General features: G+C 65.9%; 3 protein-coding genes across 7 annotated transcripts in view; 2 read left to right on the forward strand and 1 right to left on the reverse strand.

Moving 5' to 3' along the window:
• Positions 1–1,297, forward strand: part of LOC125700675 (mitochondrial import inner membrane translocase subunit TIM16-like) — a 37,472-nt gene extending 36,175 nt beyond the window's left edge. For all 3 annotated transcript variants that reach the window (XM_048961745.1, XM_048961742.1, XM_048961746.1), the window contains 3 exons: positions 190–329; positions 619–684; positions 1,141–1,297. In XM_048961745.1, the coding sequence (XP_048817702.1) occupies positions 190–329; positions 619–684; positions 1,141–1,227 (293 nt within the window). In that variant the 3' untranslated portion in view covers positions 1,228–1,297. The remainder of the gene's footprint in view (positions 1–189; positions 330–618; positions 685–1,140) is intronic.
• Positions 1,298–3,178: 1,881 nt separating this feature from the next.
• GLIS2 (GLIS family zinc finger 2) lies at positions 3,179–6,512 on the reverse strand. Its single transcript, XM_048961755.1, is given in 8 exon segments — positions 3,179–3,331; positions 3,333–3,940; positions 4,030–4,148; positions 4,301–4,434; positions 4,550–4,720; positions 4,819–5,088; positions 5,090–5,189; positions 6,255–6,512. Coding segments are annotated over 7 exon segments (1,536 nt in total). The 5' UTR covers positions 5,171–5,189; positions 6,255–6,512.
• A 2,705-nt stretch (positions 6,513–9,217) lies between these two features.
• TFAP4 (transcription factor AP-4) lies at positions 9,218–15,663 on the forward strand. Of its 3 annotated transcripts, none has more exons than XM_048961759.1 (7): positions 9,218–9,440; positions 12,465–12,630; positions 12,821–12,919; positions 13,297–13,467; positions 13,876–14,013; positions 15,043–15,201; positions 15,295–15,663. In XM_048961759.1, exons 1-7 carry the CDS (start codon positions 9,352–9,354, stop codon positions 15,487–15,489), a joined length of 1,017 nt encoding a protein of 338 aa, XP_048817716.1. In that variant the 5' UTR covers positions 9,218–9,351; the 3' UTR covers positions 15,490–15,663. The 3 variants fall into 3 exon arrangements, with proteins under 3 accessions (XP_048817716.1, XP_048817717.1, XP_048817718.1); XM_048961760.1 differs by lacking the exon at positions 9,218–9,440 and adding an exon at positions 10,370–10,858; XM_048961761.1 differs by lacking the exon at positions 9,218–9,440 and adding an exon at positions 10,373–11,079.
• Positions 15,664–16,532: the final 869 nt, after the last annotated feature.

Below are 16,532 nucleotides of genomic sequence, written 5' to 3' on the forward strand. Positions count from 1 at the left end.
TGCAGGGAGGGGACACCTCCCTCCTGCTGCCACCTTCCCGGCTCGGGGCCGGGAGGGGAGCTGGGTGACCCCGTGGAACGAGTGGGCGGCTGGCGTGGATGGGGCTTGGTGGCTCAGCCCTGCCTGGGAGCCCCGTGGCTGTGGGGATTCTGGGGGTGTGGGTGGAGGACTGACGGTGTCCCCGGGCAGCGAGCCGAGCTGCAGCAGATGCACGGGGCCGCTCAGAGAGGCCTCAGTCCGCCGCCGCCTCCAGGATCATTGGCATCAGCCTCCAGGAAGCTCAGCAGATCCTCAACGTCTCCAACCTCAACCCGGAGGAGATCCAAAAGGTAGAGGCTCCCTCAGAGCAGTGCGGCTGGGGAGAGCTGGCACGGGGTAGTGGGGGCCCCTGGAAGTGTGTGGGTACAGTCCTTGGGCATGGCTCATCCTGGGAGAGGTCTCCCTGCTCCAGCTGCAGCACGGTTTGCCCAGCAGAGCTGCTGGAGAGGGGCACGCGCTCCTCCAAAGGCGCCTGTCACCACTGCATGAAGCAGCCTCACCTCCGGGAGCCAGAGGCCACTGGGATTTGGGGAGGGCGAGTGCAGGGGGCAGCTCCTGACGGAGGCTTTCCTTTGACAGAACTACGACCATTTATTCAAGGTGAATGACAAGTCGGTGGGAGGCTCCTTCTACCTACAGTCCAAGGTGAGTAAAGGAAGGAGAGCTGTGGAGTCTCCCAGCTCTGCCCTCAGCCTATCTAGCTACCTTTGATTGGGCAGGAACCTTCCAGAAACAGATGTTTTGGGGCAGTACCACTTCCTGCTTGGGCTGAACCCATCAGTGGGCCGCAAAGGGAGAGTTTTGCTGCCTCTTCCTGGCTGTTGAGGGAGGGAATGGTGGCTATTGGCACCAACCAAGCAGAACGGTGCCAGAAAAGGGTTGGGGATAGGTTTTATCCCCACCCTTCATCACGCTGGAGGCCCTCCAGCACTTGAGGATGCCTGTGGGGTAGCACAGAGCTGAGGGACCCGCAGTACTAGCAGTCGGCATGGATGAACCCCTTCCAGAGTCCTGCTGAAGGACTCAGAGCCCGGTGCTGGTGGGCAGGGAGACGTGGGTGCATCCCTGCCCTGTGCATCAGCCCGTCCCCTCATCCTGCAGGTGGTGAGAGCCAAGGAGCGGCTGGACGAGGAGCTGCGCATCCAGGCCAAGGACGAGAAGGAGAAAGGCTGGAAAGCCGAGACGTGACTCCTGTCACTCGTATCCCTGCTTCCCTCTCCCTTAAGTTATAGGTGGCCAATAAACGCCGTGTCCTCCACCACCTGGCCTGGCTGCTCTGCTCCCTGGGAAGGACAGGGGATGGCCCCAGCCGTGCTGCTGCCCTGGTGCTGTGCCCTGGCTGTTGGTGTGCAGTGCAGAAACCTGACCCAGGCGCAGGGGGCCGGCATGGGCTGAGTTCTGCCCTGCAGATGATGGCGGTGGCACTGGGAAGGAAGGGCGTCCCCAGCTTGGCCTCAGGGCAGCCAGGGCTCAAATCACACCCGGGGAGGCCGCAGGAGCTATTTTAGTGGGGGTTGGATGCTCGCAGCCTGACTGCACGCATGCCTCTGGCTCTGCACCACGTGAGAGCAGGGAGCTGCATGCAGATGGGCAGCGGGGCGGGCGCTGGGTCAGGCACGGCGGTGAGGAGCCTTGTGGGGACACGGCAGGGCTGTCCCCAACTGCATTCCCCCCAGGAGGCCAGGCAGGGCCAGCTGTGCCCTCAGCCGTGAGGTGATGGCAGCCGTGTCACCCACTTCCCCTCGGTTCCCTGGCAGGAGCTCAGTGCTTTGTCCCCACCTCTGGCTCCTTGCTGCCCTTGGGCCCTGGGCGCAGGCGGGCAGCGTGGTTGCAGACCGAAACAGGAACTTACTTCAACTTCACTTTATTGTTTTCTTAATAAACTTCCTCTCCCATGGAGGAATATAGTGTTATAATCGTTAGCTTATCTCTTGCTTCTGTAGTCCTTAAACTCTATGCTAACAGCGATGGAGCCCAACAGGAGGAAAATAAAAACAACCCAGAAACTACAATAGAAAGGCACTTAGAGACCGTTAAAATACTGATGACCTGGAATGTGCAATAACAAACCAACAAATGAACAAGAAAACGTACACCGGCCGGGGAGGCCTGGTCGATGGCAAATGCCATGCTGTGGCAGGGCCGGGCGGCCGCCGCACCCCGGCCCGAGGACAGTGACGTGGGGAGACCTGCTCCCCGCGGGGCGTACTGCCGGGGGCCCTTCCCGAGCCCTGCAGCCGGGTCGGGGTCAGGGAGACCCTCGGTTCAGAGAAAGCTGTGGGCAGGGCGAGGTACGGCGGACCTTCTGCGCGCACCGGGGCGAGGGAGGCGGCTGTGCCCCGTGCTGGAGGGCGGTCCCACAGAAAAGGAGGGTCCGGGCTGCGGGAGCAGGGATGGAGCCCTGGGGCACCTCTGCGGCGTCCCCCGTCTCCGAGGCTCCTGCCTCTCGGTGCCGCTGAGCGGGGCCCCGCGTACCCAGCTGCGCCCAACCTCTCCCTCTTGCCGGGATGGGGTCCGGCAGCGTAGAGCCCAGCCTGCGTCAGCGTCGCCCCACGGCTCCGGGGGCTCGTCTGCAAACGCGGGCGCAGAGCTGAGCAGCGCTGAGCCGCCCGGTGCCGACGCGCAGCTGCCCGCAGCCCTGCCCGCGCTGCCTGCGTGCGCTTGCGGTACATGCTTAGGTATGAACGTAGCTAAACGCGGTGGCTCTGCCCCGGTGCGGAGCCGGCACGGCGAGCGGCACACGCGGCCGTGTGCCTTGTCACGGGGGTGGCCGGGGGTGGCGGCACGGGGCGGCCCGGCCGTGGAGCTGGGGGTCCCCACGCCGGCAGCGTTGGGGCCGAGGCCCGGGGCAGGGAGACGCCAAGTCAGCGAGAGCGAAGAGCCCGAGCGGGGCTCCGTCGGCGCGGGGGTCTGGGCGATAAATAAATAGCGGCGTCTCCGCTGCCCGGCGCGGGGCAGAGCCCCCAGGCGCACCCCCCAGAGCCGGGGCGACAGCGTGGGGTCGCCGAGGGATTATTGCTATTCTCAGAAGAGTCCGTTCTTCTTTCGTGAAGGTTAACGTGGCCGCAAGCTGGGGCCTGGGGCGATGCTGGGGGCGACGCCGGGGTCTCGGCCTGCCTCCCCCCCCCCTCCCCAGCCCTCAATTCACCACGGCTGGCTTGAGCAGCAGGGAGCCGGGCGGGATGACCACCCAGCCGGGCGGCAGCGCCTCAGGGGGGCTGCCCGCTGTGCCCACCCCCGTCGAGAGGTCGAGCACGGCCCCCGGCAGCAGCGCCAGGCTCTCGGGGGGGGACCCTCAGGCGGCCCGGCTCCGTCCGTCGGCTGCCCGCCTTGCGGCCCTCCTTGCCGCCCTTCCGCCCCTCGGCCTCGTCGGCCTCGGCCTTCGCCCCGCCGGCCAGCAGCGACATGACAGGCAGCCCCAGGCCGCCGGCCGCAAAGGGCGACGGCAGCAGCGGACCCTTGGCCAAGTTCAGCGGGCCGTTGAGGGGCAGCGCGGGGCCGGGCAGGGCGGGCAGCGAACCCCCGGCCCCGCAGCCCAGAGCGCTCAGGTCGAGGGGGGCCGGAGCCAGCGGGAGGGGCAGAGCGGGCAGCGCGTGGGGGGCAAAGAGGGCGGCGGGGTTGGGCAGGAGGAGCTGCGCCCCGTTGGCGTAGGGTGCGTCCGCAGAGCCCTTGGGGGGCGCGTGGGCCTTCAGCATCTCGTGGTGCTCGTGGGACACAAAGTGCCCGTGGGCTTTGATGTGCTTGCGGAGCGAGCTGGGGTCCGTGTAGCGCTTGTGGCAGCCCGGCATCTTGCAGTAGTAGGGCTTCTCCACGTAGTGCGTGCGGGTGTGCTTGAAGCGGTCGCTGGAGTTGGAGTAGCGTTTGTTGCAGCCTTCGTAGGGGCAGATGTAGGGCTTCTCGCCTGCGGGACGGCACAGCGCTGCGTCTGAGCCCCCCGCAGAGGGCAGCTCCGTGCCCCCCACCCCTCCCCAACCCGCCCCGAGCGCTCACCGGTGTGCGAGCGGTTGTGGATCTTCAGGTTCTCCAGGCGAGAGAAGCTCTTGTTGCAGGTGGGGCAGCGGTGCGGCTTCTCGTTGGTGTGCGTCCGGATGTGGATCAGCATCTTGTACCTGCGCCAGAACCATCAGGGGGAGCCGAGAACAGCACCACAGCCCCCCCACAGCCCCCATGGGGACACCCAGCTCGGTGCCGTCCATCGCCCACCGCCATCCACCCCCACAGCCCCAGCACGGCTTGCTGCCCCCCACCCCCCTACACCCACCTGGCGTTGAAGCCGCGGCCGTGGCGGGCGCAGCCCTCCCAGTGGCAGCAATACCCCGCGTCCTTCTCGGGTTTGACGTGGAAGTCGTTGACGTGGTCCACGAGGTCTTGCAGGAGGTCGAAGAATTGGTTGCACTGCGGGAAGGGGACGCTGGAGGTGAGGGAGGACCGGAGACGCCCCAGCTCCCGCACCCCCCTCCCCCACCAGCCCCACAGCCCACCCCCTCCCGGCCTCATGCCCCCGCCTGACCTTGGACCAGCGGCAGACGAGCTGCTTGGGGAGGGGCAGCTCCGGGGAAAGGCGTTTGTCCTTGGGGGGGGGCAGGAAGGAGGGCAGGTGCAGAGCCCCCCCCGCGCCCAGCGGCAGGAAGAACTGGAAGGAGCCGGGGATGCCGTCGATGTAGCGCAGGGACTGGAAATCCTACGGCGGGACGGGGCGGGGGGTGAGGGCCGATGTGAGGCTCCTCTCCGGGACCACGGGGTGGCACCGAGGGGGAGGGGACGCGCGGCCGTACTCACGTGGGGGAGGGCGGGCACGGGGGGGTCACTGTGCCGCTCGGGGGACAGCGAAGCGCTGCCCCCACCCGGGGACTCTACGCCGGGGGGGGGCGAGAGGCTGAGGTCCATGACGGGGAGGGCCGGGAAGCGCTTCTCCAGCGCTTTGGAGTGTGCCAACAGCCCGGGGCCCGGCCCTGCCCGCCGCCCCCCCCGCGCGGAGCCCCGGCTCTCCCCGACCGGCGGGGGGGCGGCGGCGGAGGGGGGAACGGCACGGGGCCGTGGTCCGGGGGGGGCCGCGTTCCCGTTTCTCTCGGGCGCTCCGCACTTTGGAGATGCTCAGCTTGAGGTCCAGCGGCTCGTCCAGCGAATGCATGGCGCCGGGCGGGGGGGTGCTGCTGTAAAGGCGTGCGTGGTGGTACGGGGGGGAGGGGGGCGCACGGCCGTAAAGCCCCCAATGCCCCCACCCTCATCCCCACCCCCCCCCCTTCCCTCGGGGCTGGCGAGGACTCAAGGCCGCGGGGCGCTGGCACGGAGCTGCTGTTCCCCCCCCCCCCCACAACAACCACCACTACCTCCGCTGCGGGCAAAGGGCAGTGCGGGAGCTGCGGGCCCCCGGAGGGGGGGGGGAAAAGACTGCGCTATGGGGGTGTGACAGTACCCCCCCCCGCCAGCCCGCCCGCCCTCTGGAGCCCTTTCCCAGGGCGGCGGCGGCTCCAGCCCCGCCGTGACCCGAGCGCGCTGGCCCCATCCCCGGCTTCCTCCCCCCCTCCGGGGCCCCTTCCCCGCCGGGGGCCGCGCAGGGGCTGCTGCGGGGGGGGCCCCCCCCGGGCTCCTCCTCACCCCACCCCACCCTCGGTGCCCCCATCCCTTTTCCTGCGGCCGTGGGGCCGGGCTGGGGGCACAGCGCACCCAGCACACGTGGCACGGTCCGGTCGTCCCCCCCCCCCCCCCACCAACCTCTCCTTCCCCAACCCCCCCGTCGGTTTTTACATACACACACATACACACGGCTTCCCTCTTCCCCCCCCACCCCAGTGCTGCCGCCGCCGCCCCGGGGGCCCCCCACCCTGGCCGGGCTCCAGCTCGGCGCAGACGCTGAGGAATGCGGAGGAGCCGCGATGGGGCGGGCCCCCCCCCCCCGTTAAACATCCCCCGTGGGTCATCGGGACCCCCACGGACCCCCCCGCTGCCGGTTCCGGCAGCGGGGGGGGCCGTGGGGGTCCCGGCGACCCGATGGCATCAGTGATTCCCCATTGATAAAATAATAAAAAGCATCACCCCCCCACCCAGACGGTGTGTGGGGGGGTGCCTCTCCCCGTGCCAACAGCGCAAGGACGCGGTCACGGGTGGGTGACACAAAGGCGAGAAAAGCGGGGGGACACCATCCCCCTCACCCACCCACCCCCCGAGGCGGAGCTGTCACCCATCTGGGGACCCATCCCCATCCCCATCCCTACCTGCGGGCGGCTCAGCGCGGGGTGCGGCGGAGCGGACCCCCCCGCCGATGGGACACCGGGCGGCTCCACCACATCTGCGCGGGGACCGGGACCGGGACCGGCGGTGGTGGTGTCGGTGTTGGTGGCGGTGGTGGTGGCGGCGGGGCCCCCCCCGGCAGCCCCGGGGCGGGGCGGGGGCTCTGCCCGCCGTGATTTATGGCCGCCCCGCCGCGCTCCCCGCTAGGACCGGCCCCGCCGCGCCGCCGCCCCGGCAGCCATTCGCGGGTGGGAGCTGAGCGCATGCCTGGGCCCGCCCCGCGTGGAGGGGGGGGGGTTGGAGAGGGGAAAAAAAAAAAGAAAAACCCACGGGTGGGAGGAGGACGGATCCCCCACCGCACAGCCCGCACACGGATCTCTCCCGCCCGCTGCGTGGGGTCACCGCGGGGTGTCCCGCGTGGGGTGATGGAACCCCCCCCAAACCCCCGCTCTTCGTTAACTTCGATGTATTTTTTAGGGGGCGTGGGGGGGGGGGGGAGCGAATGTCCCGCGTGACGGCAGCGCCGCTCCGTGACGTCACGCCTGGCAGGGCCTCCCTATGACGTCACCCCCCGCGGGGGAAGGGAGGAGGGCGGGGGGTGTCCCCGGGGCTCCTTCCGGGGGCAGGATGTGGGCTGCCCGCGGCTGGGGCGCGCCGCCCCGTGTCACGCGTGGGGGGGTCACGGGTGGGCGAAGAAGCTGAGCTCCGGGCGCATCCCCGCGGCGGAACCGTCGGACCCCCGGGGACGTCCGCCCAACGGCCGCGCCCCGCCCGGCACGCCGGCAGCTGTCAGCCGTCTGTCCCCGTGCCGCCCACCGTGGGGCTCCGGGTCCCGGCCCCGGGGTGAGAGGGGGGAGGGCTGCCGTCACCCGCCTCGGGGGGGGGTCCGGGCCGAGGGCACGGCCCTATAGGTGAGCCCCGTGGGGGCTGTGAGCTGTGCGGCCTCGATGGGGGTGGGGGGTGATGGGTGGAGGCGGGACGGGGATTGAATGGGATCAGGCAGGACAGAGCGGAATGGAGTGGAATGGGATGGGGTGAGATGGGAATAGGGTCAGAGGGGGTGGCACAGAATGAGGTGGGCAGAGGATAGAGTGAGGACAGGAAGGCATAGAATAGGGTCAGGCAGTGTGGCGTAGGATGGGTATAGGACAGGATGGGATAAAATGGAATGGAGCAGAGTTGGACGGGGCGGCACAGAATGGGGTGGGACGGGGCAGGGTGGGATAGGATGGCATGGGACAGAATGGGATAGGATGGCATGGAATGGCACGGGTTGGAATGGGGACAGGGTGGAGATGGAACAGGGATAGAATGGAATGGGATGAGACAGGATGGGATGGATGGAACAGAGCGAGATGGGATGGGACAGGTGGGATGAGGACAGGGCGGGATGAGGAAAGCATCGGATTGGGGATGGGACAGGTGGGATGAGATAGGACAGGGATAGGATCAAATGGGGTGGGATGGGACAGCATGGGAATGGGAAGGGATGGAATAGGATGAGATGGGATAGCACAGGATGGGATGGGGACAGTACAGGATGGGATGAGGCAATGATGGAACAGAATGGGATGAAATAGCTTGAGAGGGGGTTGCACAGGATGGAGAGGGAACAGGGCAGGACAGGGTGGAGTATGATCAAAGGGGATGGCACAGGATGGGATGAGGAAGGATGGGATAGGATAGGGGTAGAAGAAAATGGAATGGGATGAGACAGAACAGGATGGGATAGAATGGAACAAAATTAAATGGGATAGCACGGAATGGGATGGAAACAGGACAGGATGAGGACAGGGTCACATGAGGAGGAATAGGGATGGGACACAACAGGGTGGGGACAGGAACAGGTGGGATGGCATGGGTTGGGATGGGGAGGGGACAGATGGGACGGGATGGTGACAGGACACGGTGGGACAGGGATGGGATGGGATGGGATGGGATGGGATGGGATGGGATGGGATGGGATGGGATGGGATGGGAGAAAACAGGACAGAGCAAAGTGGAATGGGATGGGGTGTGACGGGGTGGATTAGGGTTGGAAGGGATGGCACAGGTTGAGATGGGGACAAGATCAGATGGGGTGGGAATGGGAATGGGAGAAGACAGTATAGGAAGACTGGATAGGATGGAGTAGGATCAGATGGGATGGGGAGAGGGCAGAACGGGATGGGATGTGGATAGAACAGAACGGAATGGGATGAGACAGGATAGGGCAGGGGTAGGATAGGATGGAATGGGACAGGGTTGGATGGGGTGGCACAGGATGGGATGGGGACAGGATGGAATGAGGACAGGGTTGGAGGGGTGGTAGAGGATGGGATGGGACAAGATGGGGATGGGAAGGGATGGGATGGGGTAGGATCAGAAGGGGTGGCACAAGATGGGATGGAATAGGGACAAGAGCGGGTGGCACAGGTTGGGGTGGGGACAGGGCGGGATCAGATGGGGTGGGATGGGGGTGGGACAGGTCGGGATGGGACAGGACGGGATGGGACGAGATAGGACGGGACGGGACGGGGTGGAACGGGATGGGCTGAGCGGGGTCAGCCGGGGTGGCACAGGTCGGGACGGGGACAGCGCGGGGACAGTACGGGGGTGGGAAAGGGTAGCGTAGGATCGGATGAGATGGGGCAGGGAGAGAAGGGGTCGGAACGGGACGAGATAGGATAGGCAGGGAGAGGACGGGGCGGAACGGGCCAGGCTCGGACGGGACGGCACAGGACGGGCCGGCGCCGGGACGGGACCATCCGGGCCAGCACCCCGCGGCTCGGGCACAGACGGGGCGCCGCGGGGAGCCGCCCGCCCGCATCCAGCGGCGCCCCGCCGCCCCTCCGGCCCCGCGCTCCCCCCTCCGCCCCGTTCCCCGCCGAATCCCGCGCCGTCCTTTGTTTACATGGGCCGGTGGCTGGCGGAGGCGGCGCCGCCGGGGGAGGGAGCGCTGCTGTGCTCGCACCAGCTGTTTCCCGCCTTGAGACACACGCACACACACACACACGCCCGCTCCAGCCCCGGCGCAGTCGCTCCGCGCCCGGCCCCGCGCCCAGCGGCGCCCCGCAGCCCTCCCGCTGCCCCCCGCCCGGCATGGAGTACTTCGTGGTGCCCGCCCAGAAGATGCCCTCCCTGCAGCACTTCAGGAAATCCGAGAAGGAGGTCATCGGCGGGCTGTGCAGGTGGGGGCGAGCAGTATTCCGCAGCGCTTTATTCATTTCCACCTTTTTTTTTTTTTTTTAAAATGCATTTATTATTTTGTTTAAAACCTTTTAAAATAACGTTTTTTTTCCTCCGTTCTTTTTTATTTTATTATTTATCCCTCCCCCCCCCCCCCTCTCGCTCTCTTCCCCCTTCCCCCCTCCGCACCGCTTCCCCCCACCCCGATCCCCGCTTCTCCTCTCTCCCCGCACGTGGGTGCCGCTCCCGGGGCCGCCGCCGCCGCCGCGCACATGGGGCCGCGCGGCCGGGCCCCGACAGCGACCACGCGGCCCCGCGGCCCCGCGACGCCCCGCAGCGGGGGGGTGGGGGGGGGGATCTCACGGCGCCGGGCTCGGGGGGCGCGGGGAAGGGGGGGCGGGAGCGGCCCGCCGGGAACGGGGGGCGCTGCCGGGGGGCGTGCGGCGGGGGGGTGTGTTTACTGCCGGGCCTGGCCGTGACTCTGCAGCCCTCCCGGAGGAGGCGGGCCGGCCCCGGGGCTGCCGGGACATGTAGTGCGGCGGAGCGGCGCTAGGCCGCGCCGGGCCACGCCGCGGCACAAAGCGAGCGCGGGCCGCGGGCCGGCAGGGAATGCCCGGCGGCGCTCCGCCCTCGGCCGCGGGTGGGGCCGCAGCGGCCCGCCGGGTCCCCGCGCGGCTCGGCGGAGGCCTGCGGGGCGCGCCCGGATCCTCGCGGCCCGCTCGTAGCGTGGGGCGGCCCCGCCCCGCCCGTGGGGCCGAGGGAGCGGAGCCCCGCGTGCTGCGCCGAGCGGAGCCCGAGCCGGGAGGGCGGCCGGGTTTGGAGCTGCGGAACGGCGCGCCGCTGCTGCGAGCGCGGCCGGCGGCGAGGTGCCGCGTGCTCGGGGCCGCCCGGCTCGTGAGCGCCCTGCGGGCCCGGGGCCGTGCGCTGCGACCGCCCGCCGGCCGGGGACGTGCTGCGTGCGAGCTCGGCGTCAGCCTGCGCCGCCCGGGGGCTTGCAGAGCCCCGGGGAAGCCCTGCCTGCGAGCTCGGGAAGCTCGGGGACGCCCCGCGTGTGAGCTTGGGGTGCTCGGGGCCGCCCAGCCGAGCTCGGTGTCATCCTGCCCTCGCTGCGGACGTGGGGAACCCGGGCACGCCCTGCCTGTGGGCACGGGGATCTCAGGAGCGGCGTGCCTGCAGGCCCGGAGCCACCCTGCTTCGCCTATGAGCTTGGGAAGCCCTGGGGATGCCATACCTGCGAGCTCAGGGACACCTGGCCTGTGAACCTGGGGACCTGGGTGCACCCTGCCGGTGACCTCAGGGACGCCTTGCCCTGCCTGCGAGCTTGGGGAGCCCTGGGGATCCCTTTCTGCTTAGAAGGTTTGGAGATGGCCTCTTGTGAGCTTAGGGACACGCTGCCCTTCCTGCAGTCTGGGAAGCCCGGGTACACCCTGCCTGTGAGCCCGGTGTCACACTGCATTGCCTGCAAGCTTCGGGAGCCCCAGGGTTGCCATGCCTGAGAGCTCAGGGAGCTTGAGAGCACCCCGCTGAGAGCTCGGGGTGCTCAGGGATGCCCTCCATGCCCATGAGTGCACACGGTGTCCCTGTGATCAGGATGGTCGGCTGGCTCTGACCCTCTGCAGTTTTGCTTCCCTTGAGGTCCAGGTGAGCATGACATCCTGCTGGGTTGCACCAGGGTGCCTCTGCACAGACAGGCAGGGAGAGATCAGTTCCACTTGCCTAGCCCTCACCTTGTGTCCACGTGTGCTGCGTGCAGGGATGGAGCTGTGGATGCTCCAGGGCTTTGCCTGCCCTGGCTTTATGGTATGAGCACCCAGAAGAACTGCCAGCAAGTCCCACTGTGGCTGTGTTGTGCACCATGGCCAGTTACAGGTGGGCAGTGGCCGGGCACCACGTGGGGCGAGCACCCACTCATGGCGTGGCAGCTTCTGAATCGAGGCATTTCTTTTTCTCCTTTCCGTATTTAGCTGTCACTTTTTAAGTCTCCCCAGGAAGAGCAGCTGGGGAAGGTTACGAGAGGTCCGCCACCGAGGAAGCTGGCTCTTCCTCTTCCTTTTCCATTTCAGAAGCTGCTTCCATGCTGCCTGGCCCTGGCGGACTGGCTGCTTCCCCGTGTGGGGCTGCAGCTGGGCGCTGGCCTTGGCGGCCCCACAGCCATCCTTGGGCCCTGGGGGGGTCGGTGTCCCTGGGACCCCTTGGCAGGGTCACTGTGCCGTGCCGCTGGCCTTTGGCACCACTTGGCACCTGGATACATCTCAATGCACCGTGTGGGACCAGCGCTTCTTATCTGCCCCGTGCCGGCCGCCTGCCCCTGCTGTTTTGTCTGCGGCACTGTGTGGCCCTGGCTGTGCCACGGGGATGGGCTGCAGTGTGCGTCACTGTGTGCCCGGCTGTCACCTGGCACCCAGGGCTTGGTACCGCCACATCGCCGTCCTCTGCGTGGGTCAGACGAGATGCAGGGCCACGTGCTGCCCCTTCCCCTCCCGCTGCAGATCCCCTTCGTTCTGCACACCCGTTGCCCGTTGTGCTGGGATTTCAGCTCGCCATACTGACTCAGGGCCCCCACAGGAGCTGAGCAGGGCGCAGAGCCGGACCCCCATCCCTGGGGCGTTTCCCAGCCCAGCTGCGGGGCAAGGGAGCGCAGGAAGCAGGCGGGAGCTGCGGCTTTGGGCGGGACGGGGGCTTCTCCGCCGGGAGCTGTCAGCTGGAAGCCATCAGCAGGGCGGAGAGAGCCTCCTTCTCAGGGCCACACACGCCGGTGGCCCCGCGGGGACGCAACCGGCGGTCCCAGCCAGCACGTGGGCACAGCGCGGCACCGCGGAGATGCCGCTTTGCTGGTGAGGCGTCTGCTGGTCCCCTTCCTGCCAGCATTCCAGAGCTGCCTTGTGGGTGTAGAGTTATCCCCAGCCCGCTTGCATCTAGCTGCTCCCCATCCTGCCCAGGGATGGGTTTTGTTATGGAGCGAGGTGGTCCCCGTGGGGCGCGCATGGGTGCGTCCCCCCAGCCCTAACGTGGAGCTCCTCTCACAGCCTGGCCAACATCCCACTGACTCCGGAGACCCAGCGGGACCAGGAGCGGCGGATACGCAGGGAGATCGCCAACAGCAACGAGAGAAGGCGGATGCAGAGCATCAATGCTGGCTTCCAGTCTCTGAAAACCCTCATCCCGCACACGGACGGGGAGAAGCTCAGCAAGGTGAGTGGGGAGCCGGGGCCACGGCACTGGGCGATGCGTTGGGTGAGCTGTGCTGGGAGGAGGGACTGGAGGCTGTGCTGTGTGTGGCACTCGCAGGGAACTCCAGTAGAGATGCTGGGTGGGAGCAGGGCTGCGTCCTGGCTCGGAGTCGGGCTGTGCTGCCTCACCGTGCCCCTGGCTTCCTCCGCAGGCGGCCATCCTCCAGCAGACGGCTGAGTACATCTTCTCCCTGGAGCAGGAGAAGACCCGACTACTACAGCAGAACACCCAGCTCAAGCGGTTCATCCAGGTGCTGCCCTGGGCGCTGGGAGGGGACGGTGATGTGCAGACAGGGAAGGGATGGCCACAACTTTGGGTGGGCTCAGAGCACCACTGCTTCTCCTTGGGATCTGGGTGAGACCCCATCCTAGTAACTGCAGGGTGGAGATGTTTCACGCCCTCCTGGGAGGCCAGCAGAGCGGATGGAGGCATTGGCTTCATATGCTGCCTGTATCCCCAGATGTTTCTCTTTGCGATTCCCATGTTGGGGTGGCCGTGGGGGTTTCGCCCTCCCCAGGAGCTCTCAGCTGTGGGTTTGACACTGGGGATGGCCATGAGAATGGCACTGCCCACCCTGGTCCAGATTGAGGGGAACCCCTGTGTTCTGACACCACATCCCTTTGGCAGGAGTTCAGCGGTTCCTCCCCAAAGCGGCGACGAGCAGAGGACAAAGATGAGGGCATCGGCTCACCGGACATCTGGGAGGATGAGAAGGCTGAGGACCTGCGGCGAGAAATGATTGAGCTCCGGCAGCAGCTGGACAAGGAGCGCTCGGTCCGCATGATGCTGGAGGAGCAGGTGAGGCTGTGGGGCCAGCACAGCACCGCCGTGGCTGTGTGTGGGGAGGGCTCGCCCTCTAGCGGGCTGTGCCGTGGGGATGATGGAACCATAGAGCCATAGGGTGGCTGGGAGGGACCGCACAGCCCATCTGGTTCCGTGCTGTGGGATGTGCCCCCCCAGCTCAGTCTGCCCAGGGCCCATCCGTGGCCTTGTCACTTCCAGGAGTGGGGCACCCACAGCTCTGGGCAGCAGTGCCAGTGCCTCACCACCCTGTGAGTAAGGCATGTCCCCACGCTCAGCCCTGCTCTCTGTCCCCATTTTGCCCACACCGTGACCCTGCAGACAGGCATAGCCCAGCTTGTGTCGGGGTGTGTGCAAGACATGGGCTGCACTCCCCACAGCTCACCGTGTCCCTCTCTGTTCCAGGTTCGCTCGCTGGAGGCCCACATGTACCCCGAGAAGCTGAAGGTGATTGCTCAGCAGGTGCAGCTCCAGCAGCAGCAGGAGCAGGTGAGGTTGCTGCACCAGGAGAAGCTGGAGCGGGAGCAGCAGATCCGAACCCAGGTGAGTGTGGGTGCACCCCACTGCTCCTCCTGTCCCTGCAGCTTTCCTGTGGGATGAGCAAGGAATGATGTACAGAGGTTAGAGCAGGTCAGTGATGTTCTCGGCGCTTATGGGAGGCTGTGCTGTATGCACAGTGATGTCCCAGCAAAACTCTTTCCTTTAGGGAGTAGAGAAGGGGTTGGTGCAGTGCTGCATTGCACACTCAGCTCCAGGCTGTGCTCCCTGTGCCTGGGGCAGGAGGCAGGCAAGTGTGGTGCCAGAATGCTGCCTGCGCTTTCGTCTGCACTGCGCTGCCGCCCCGGTTTGGAGCGGTTCCTTCAGCTGGAGGATCCCAGTGTGGGGAGCTTAAAAGGCAGTGACAAAGCTTGGCTTCCTCTGCAGTCTGGCTTCTGCAGGGATGTTCCCCGCAGGATCCCTCCCGGGGAAGTGCAGCCTATTTTTAGGTGAACTTTCCTTAGCCTCCTGCTAGGGCGGTTCTTTGCATCCGCTGTTTTAGCAGGGAGCTCCGAGGGGTGCGGTGCATTCCCAGCTGAGCGGGTCTGGCCGATCACAGTTAGTGTGCATGGGCTGCTGGGGTTTGGCTTCAGCCTCTCAAAAGTCTAAAGCTTCAGGGTATGGGCAGTTCTTTGAGTTCAGCCTTGTGTTTCTTGCTCTGCCAAAGCAATGCCACAGTTTAGCATGTGTCCGTGCTGGGCAGGTGGGCAGCAGCTGAGTTGCTGGTGAAGCTCTATGGTCTCAGTGCTCTCCTCATCACTGCCTTGCCCGGGTGCAGGGCCTCCACATCCCTGAGGCTGCCTCTTTCCTGATTCTCTCCTTGCTCCGAGCCTGTTACCTCATGTTTGAGTTGGGCACAGTGGCACAGCATCCCCAATGGCACGGGGACAGCAAGGTCGCATTGGGGTGTGGGGACCTTGGGGGGCTGCTGCTCATGGGTGAGCCTCACTCCTCTGGGTGAGGAGTTTGGGGATGGAGCCATCGCCCCATGCTGGGTGTCCTGGAGGCTCATGGAAGGGTTTGCTTTGTCCCCAGCTCCTGCCTGCACACGGTCCCCCAGCGCCCACCCACCACCCCACTGTGATCGTACCAGCACCGCCTCCCTCCCATCATGTCACCGTGGTCACCATGGGCCCGTCCTCGGTCATCAACACAGTCTCCACGTCCCGGCAAAACCTGGACACCATCGTTCAGGTAGAGAGCGCCGCGGGGGTGTGTGTGTGTGTGGGGGGAGTCCTAAAGCTTAGGGGGGATTCGTCACCTGATGGCTTTGTTTGTCCCCATCAGGCCATCCAACACATCGAGGGCACGCAGGAGAAGCAGCTGCAGGAAGAGGAGCAGCGGCGTGCCGTCATCGTGACGCCCGCACGTGCCTGCGCAGAGCCCTCCGCCTCCGACACCGCCTCCGACACGGAGGGCAACGACAGTGACTCCATGGACCAGAGCAAAGAAGACCCTTTGGGGGAAGGAGAGCTGCCCTGACACCCCCTGGCCGGCAGCCGGGATGGGGAGCAGGGAGAAGGGGGGAAACGTCAGAGAATATGCTGAAATTTTTAAAAAATACGTCGCGATTTGGGTCTCTTTTATGACCTTTTTCCAATACTGTAACGCTGGAAGCGGGCGCCGTTCAGTGCTCAGCTCCCAGCGAGCGGGGAGAAGGGGGGGCTGGGGCGGGGGGGGGGCAGCGAGGGGGGACAGAACTGGAAGCGGGGTGCAGCCGAGCGGCTTCAGGAAGGGGCTTAGGGCTGGGGGGGGGTCCGAGCTCCCCCTGGTGCCACCAAACTCCCCCCCTGCCTGCAGGAAACCCTGCAGAACCAAAGCCAGCCGGGTTTCCCTTGGGACGCTGTGGGGGGGGCGGTTGGGATTTTTGATTCCTTTTCTCGTTTTTTTTTTTCATTCTGTTTGAAAGTTTCATTTTTAAGCATGGGGGGAATAGGGGGGGCACTCTCAGTGACCGCAGCGTCGGTGCCGTGGGGGTCCTGGGCTCCATTTGCAACAGCCACCCCCCGGCGCTCCCCTTCCTGCTCCCCTCCTTCCTTTAAGCACTTAATCCGGTTTGCGGGGTTCGTCAGGTCAGAAGAGCTTTTCTGTTTCGTGATTGTGTCGCTTCTACTTTTTGTTGTGGGCAGGGGGGCCCCATTTCTGCCCTCCCCCCCCAACCTCCCCCCCGTTTGGCTGTAGGGTTTAGGCCAGTCGTGTGTAGAGCCTTGTTGGTATTTGGTAGGTTCCTCCCCAGCCACAGCTGTTTCTCTCTCGGTTTCTTTCATTTTTTTTTTTAATTTTTTTTTTTTTTTTGTATTTTTTTTTTTTACGATTTTCAGGTCTTTGTGTTCATTGAGAAGCTATTATATTTTGTTAAGAAAGTGAAAAAAAAAAAAAGAGGCTTGTGCCTTTGTAAAGAAACAAAATAAAGTTTGTACTTTGTTTTTTAGAAGCTCCGGCCCAGCGTTACTTCTGTGGGCTCTGGGGGTGGGTCCGGGTCCAGGGCGCACAGGGCAGCGCCTGGCTCACCTGCACCGCGCTGG

This window comes from Lagopus muta, chromosome 15 (genome assembly GCF_023343835.1).
Source record: "Lagopus muta isolate bLagMut1 chromosome 15, bLagMut1 primary, whole genome shotgun sequence".
In the NCBI taxonomy this organism is placed as follows: domain Eukaryota; kingdom Metazoa; phylum Chordata; class Aves; order Galliformes; family Phasianidae; genus Lagopus; species Lagopus muta.

What these genes read in the sequence shown, in the direction of transcription:
- TFAP4 (XM_048961759.1), top strand. Translation starts at nt 9,352, where the DNA reads ATGGAGTACTTCGTGGTGCCCGCCCAGAAGATGCCCTCCCTGCAGCAC. An exon ending in GCATGATGCTGGAGGAGCAG is followed by an intron (nt 13,468 to 13,875) that starts GTGAGGCTGTGG and finishes TCTCTGTTCCAG; the next exon opens with GTTCGCTCGCTGGAGGCCCA. An exon ending in AGCAGCAGATCCGAACCCAG is followed by an intron (nt 14,014 to 15,042) that starts GTGAGTGTGGGT and finishes CTTTGTCCCCAG; the next exon opens with CTCCTGCCTGCACACGGTCC.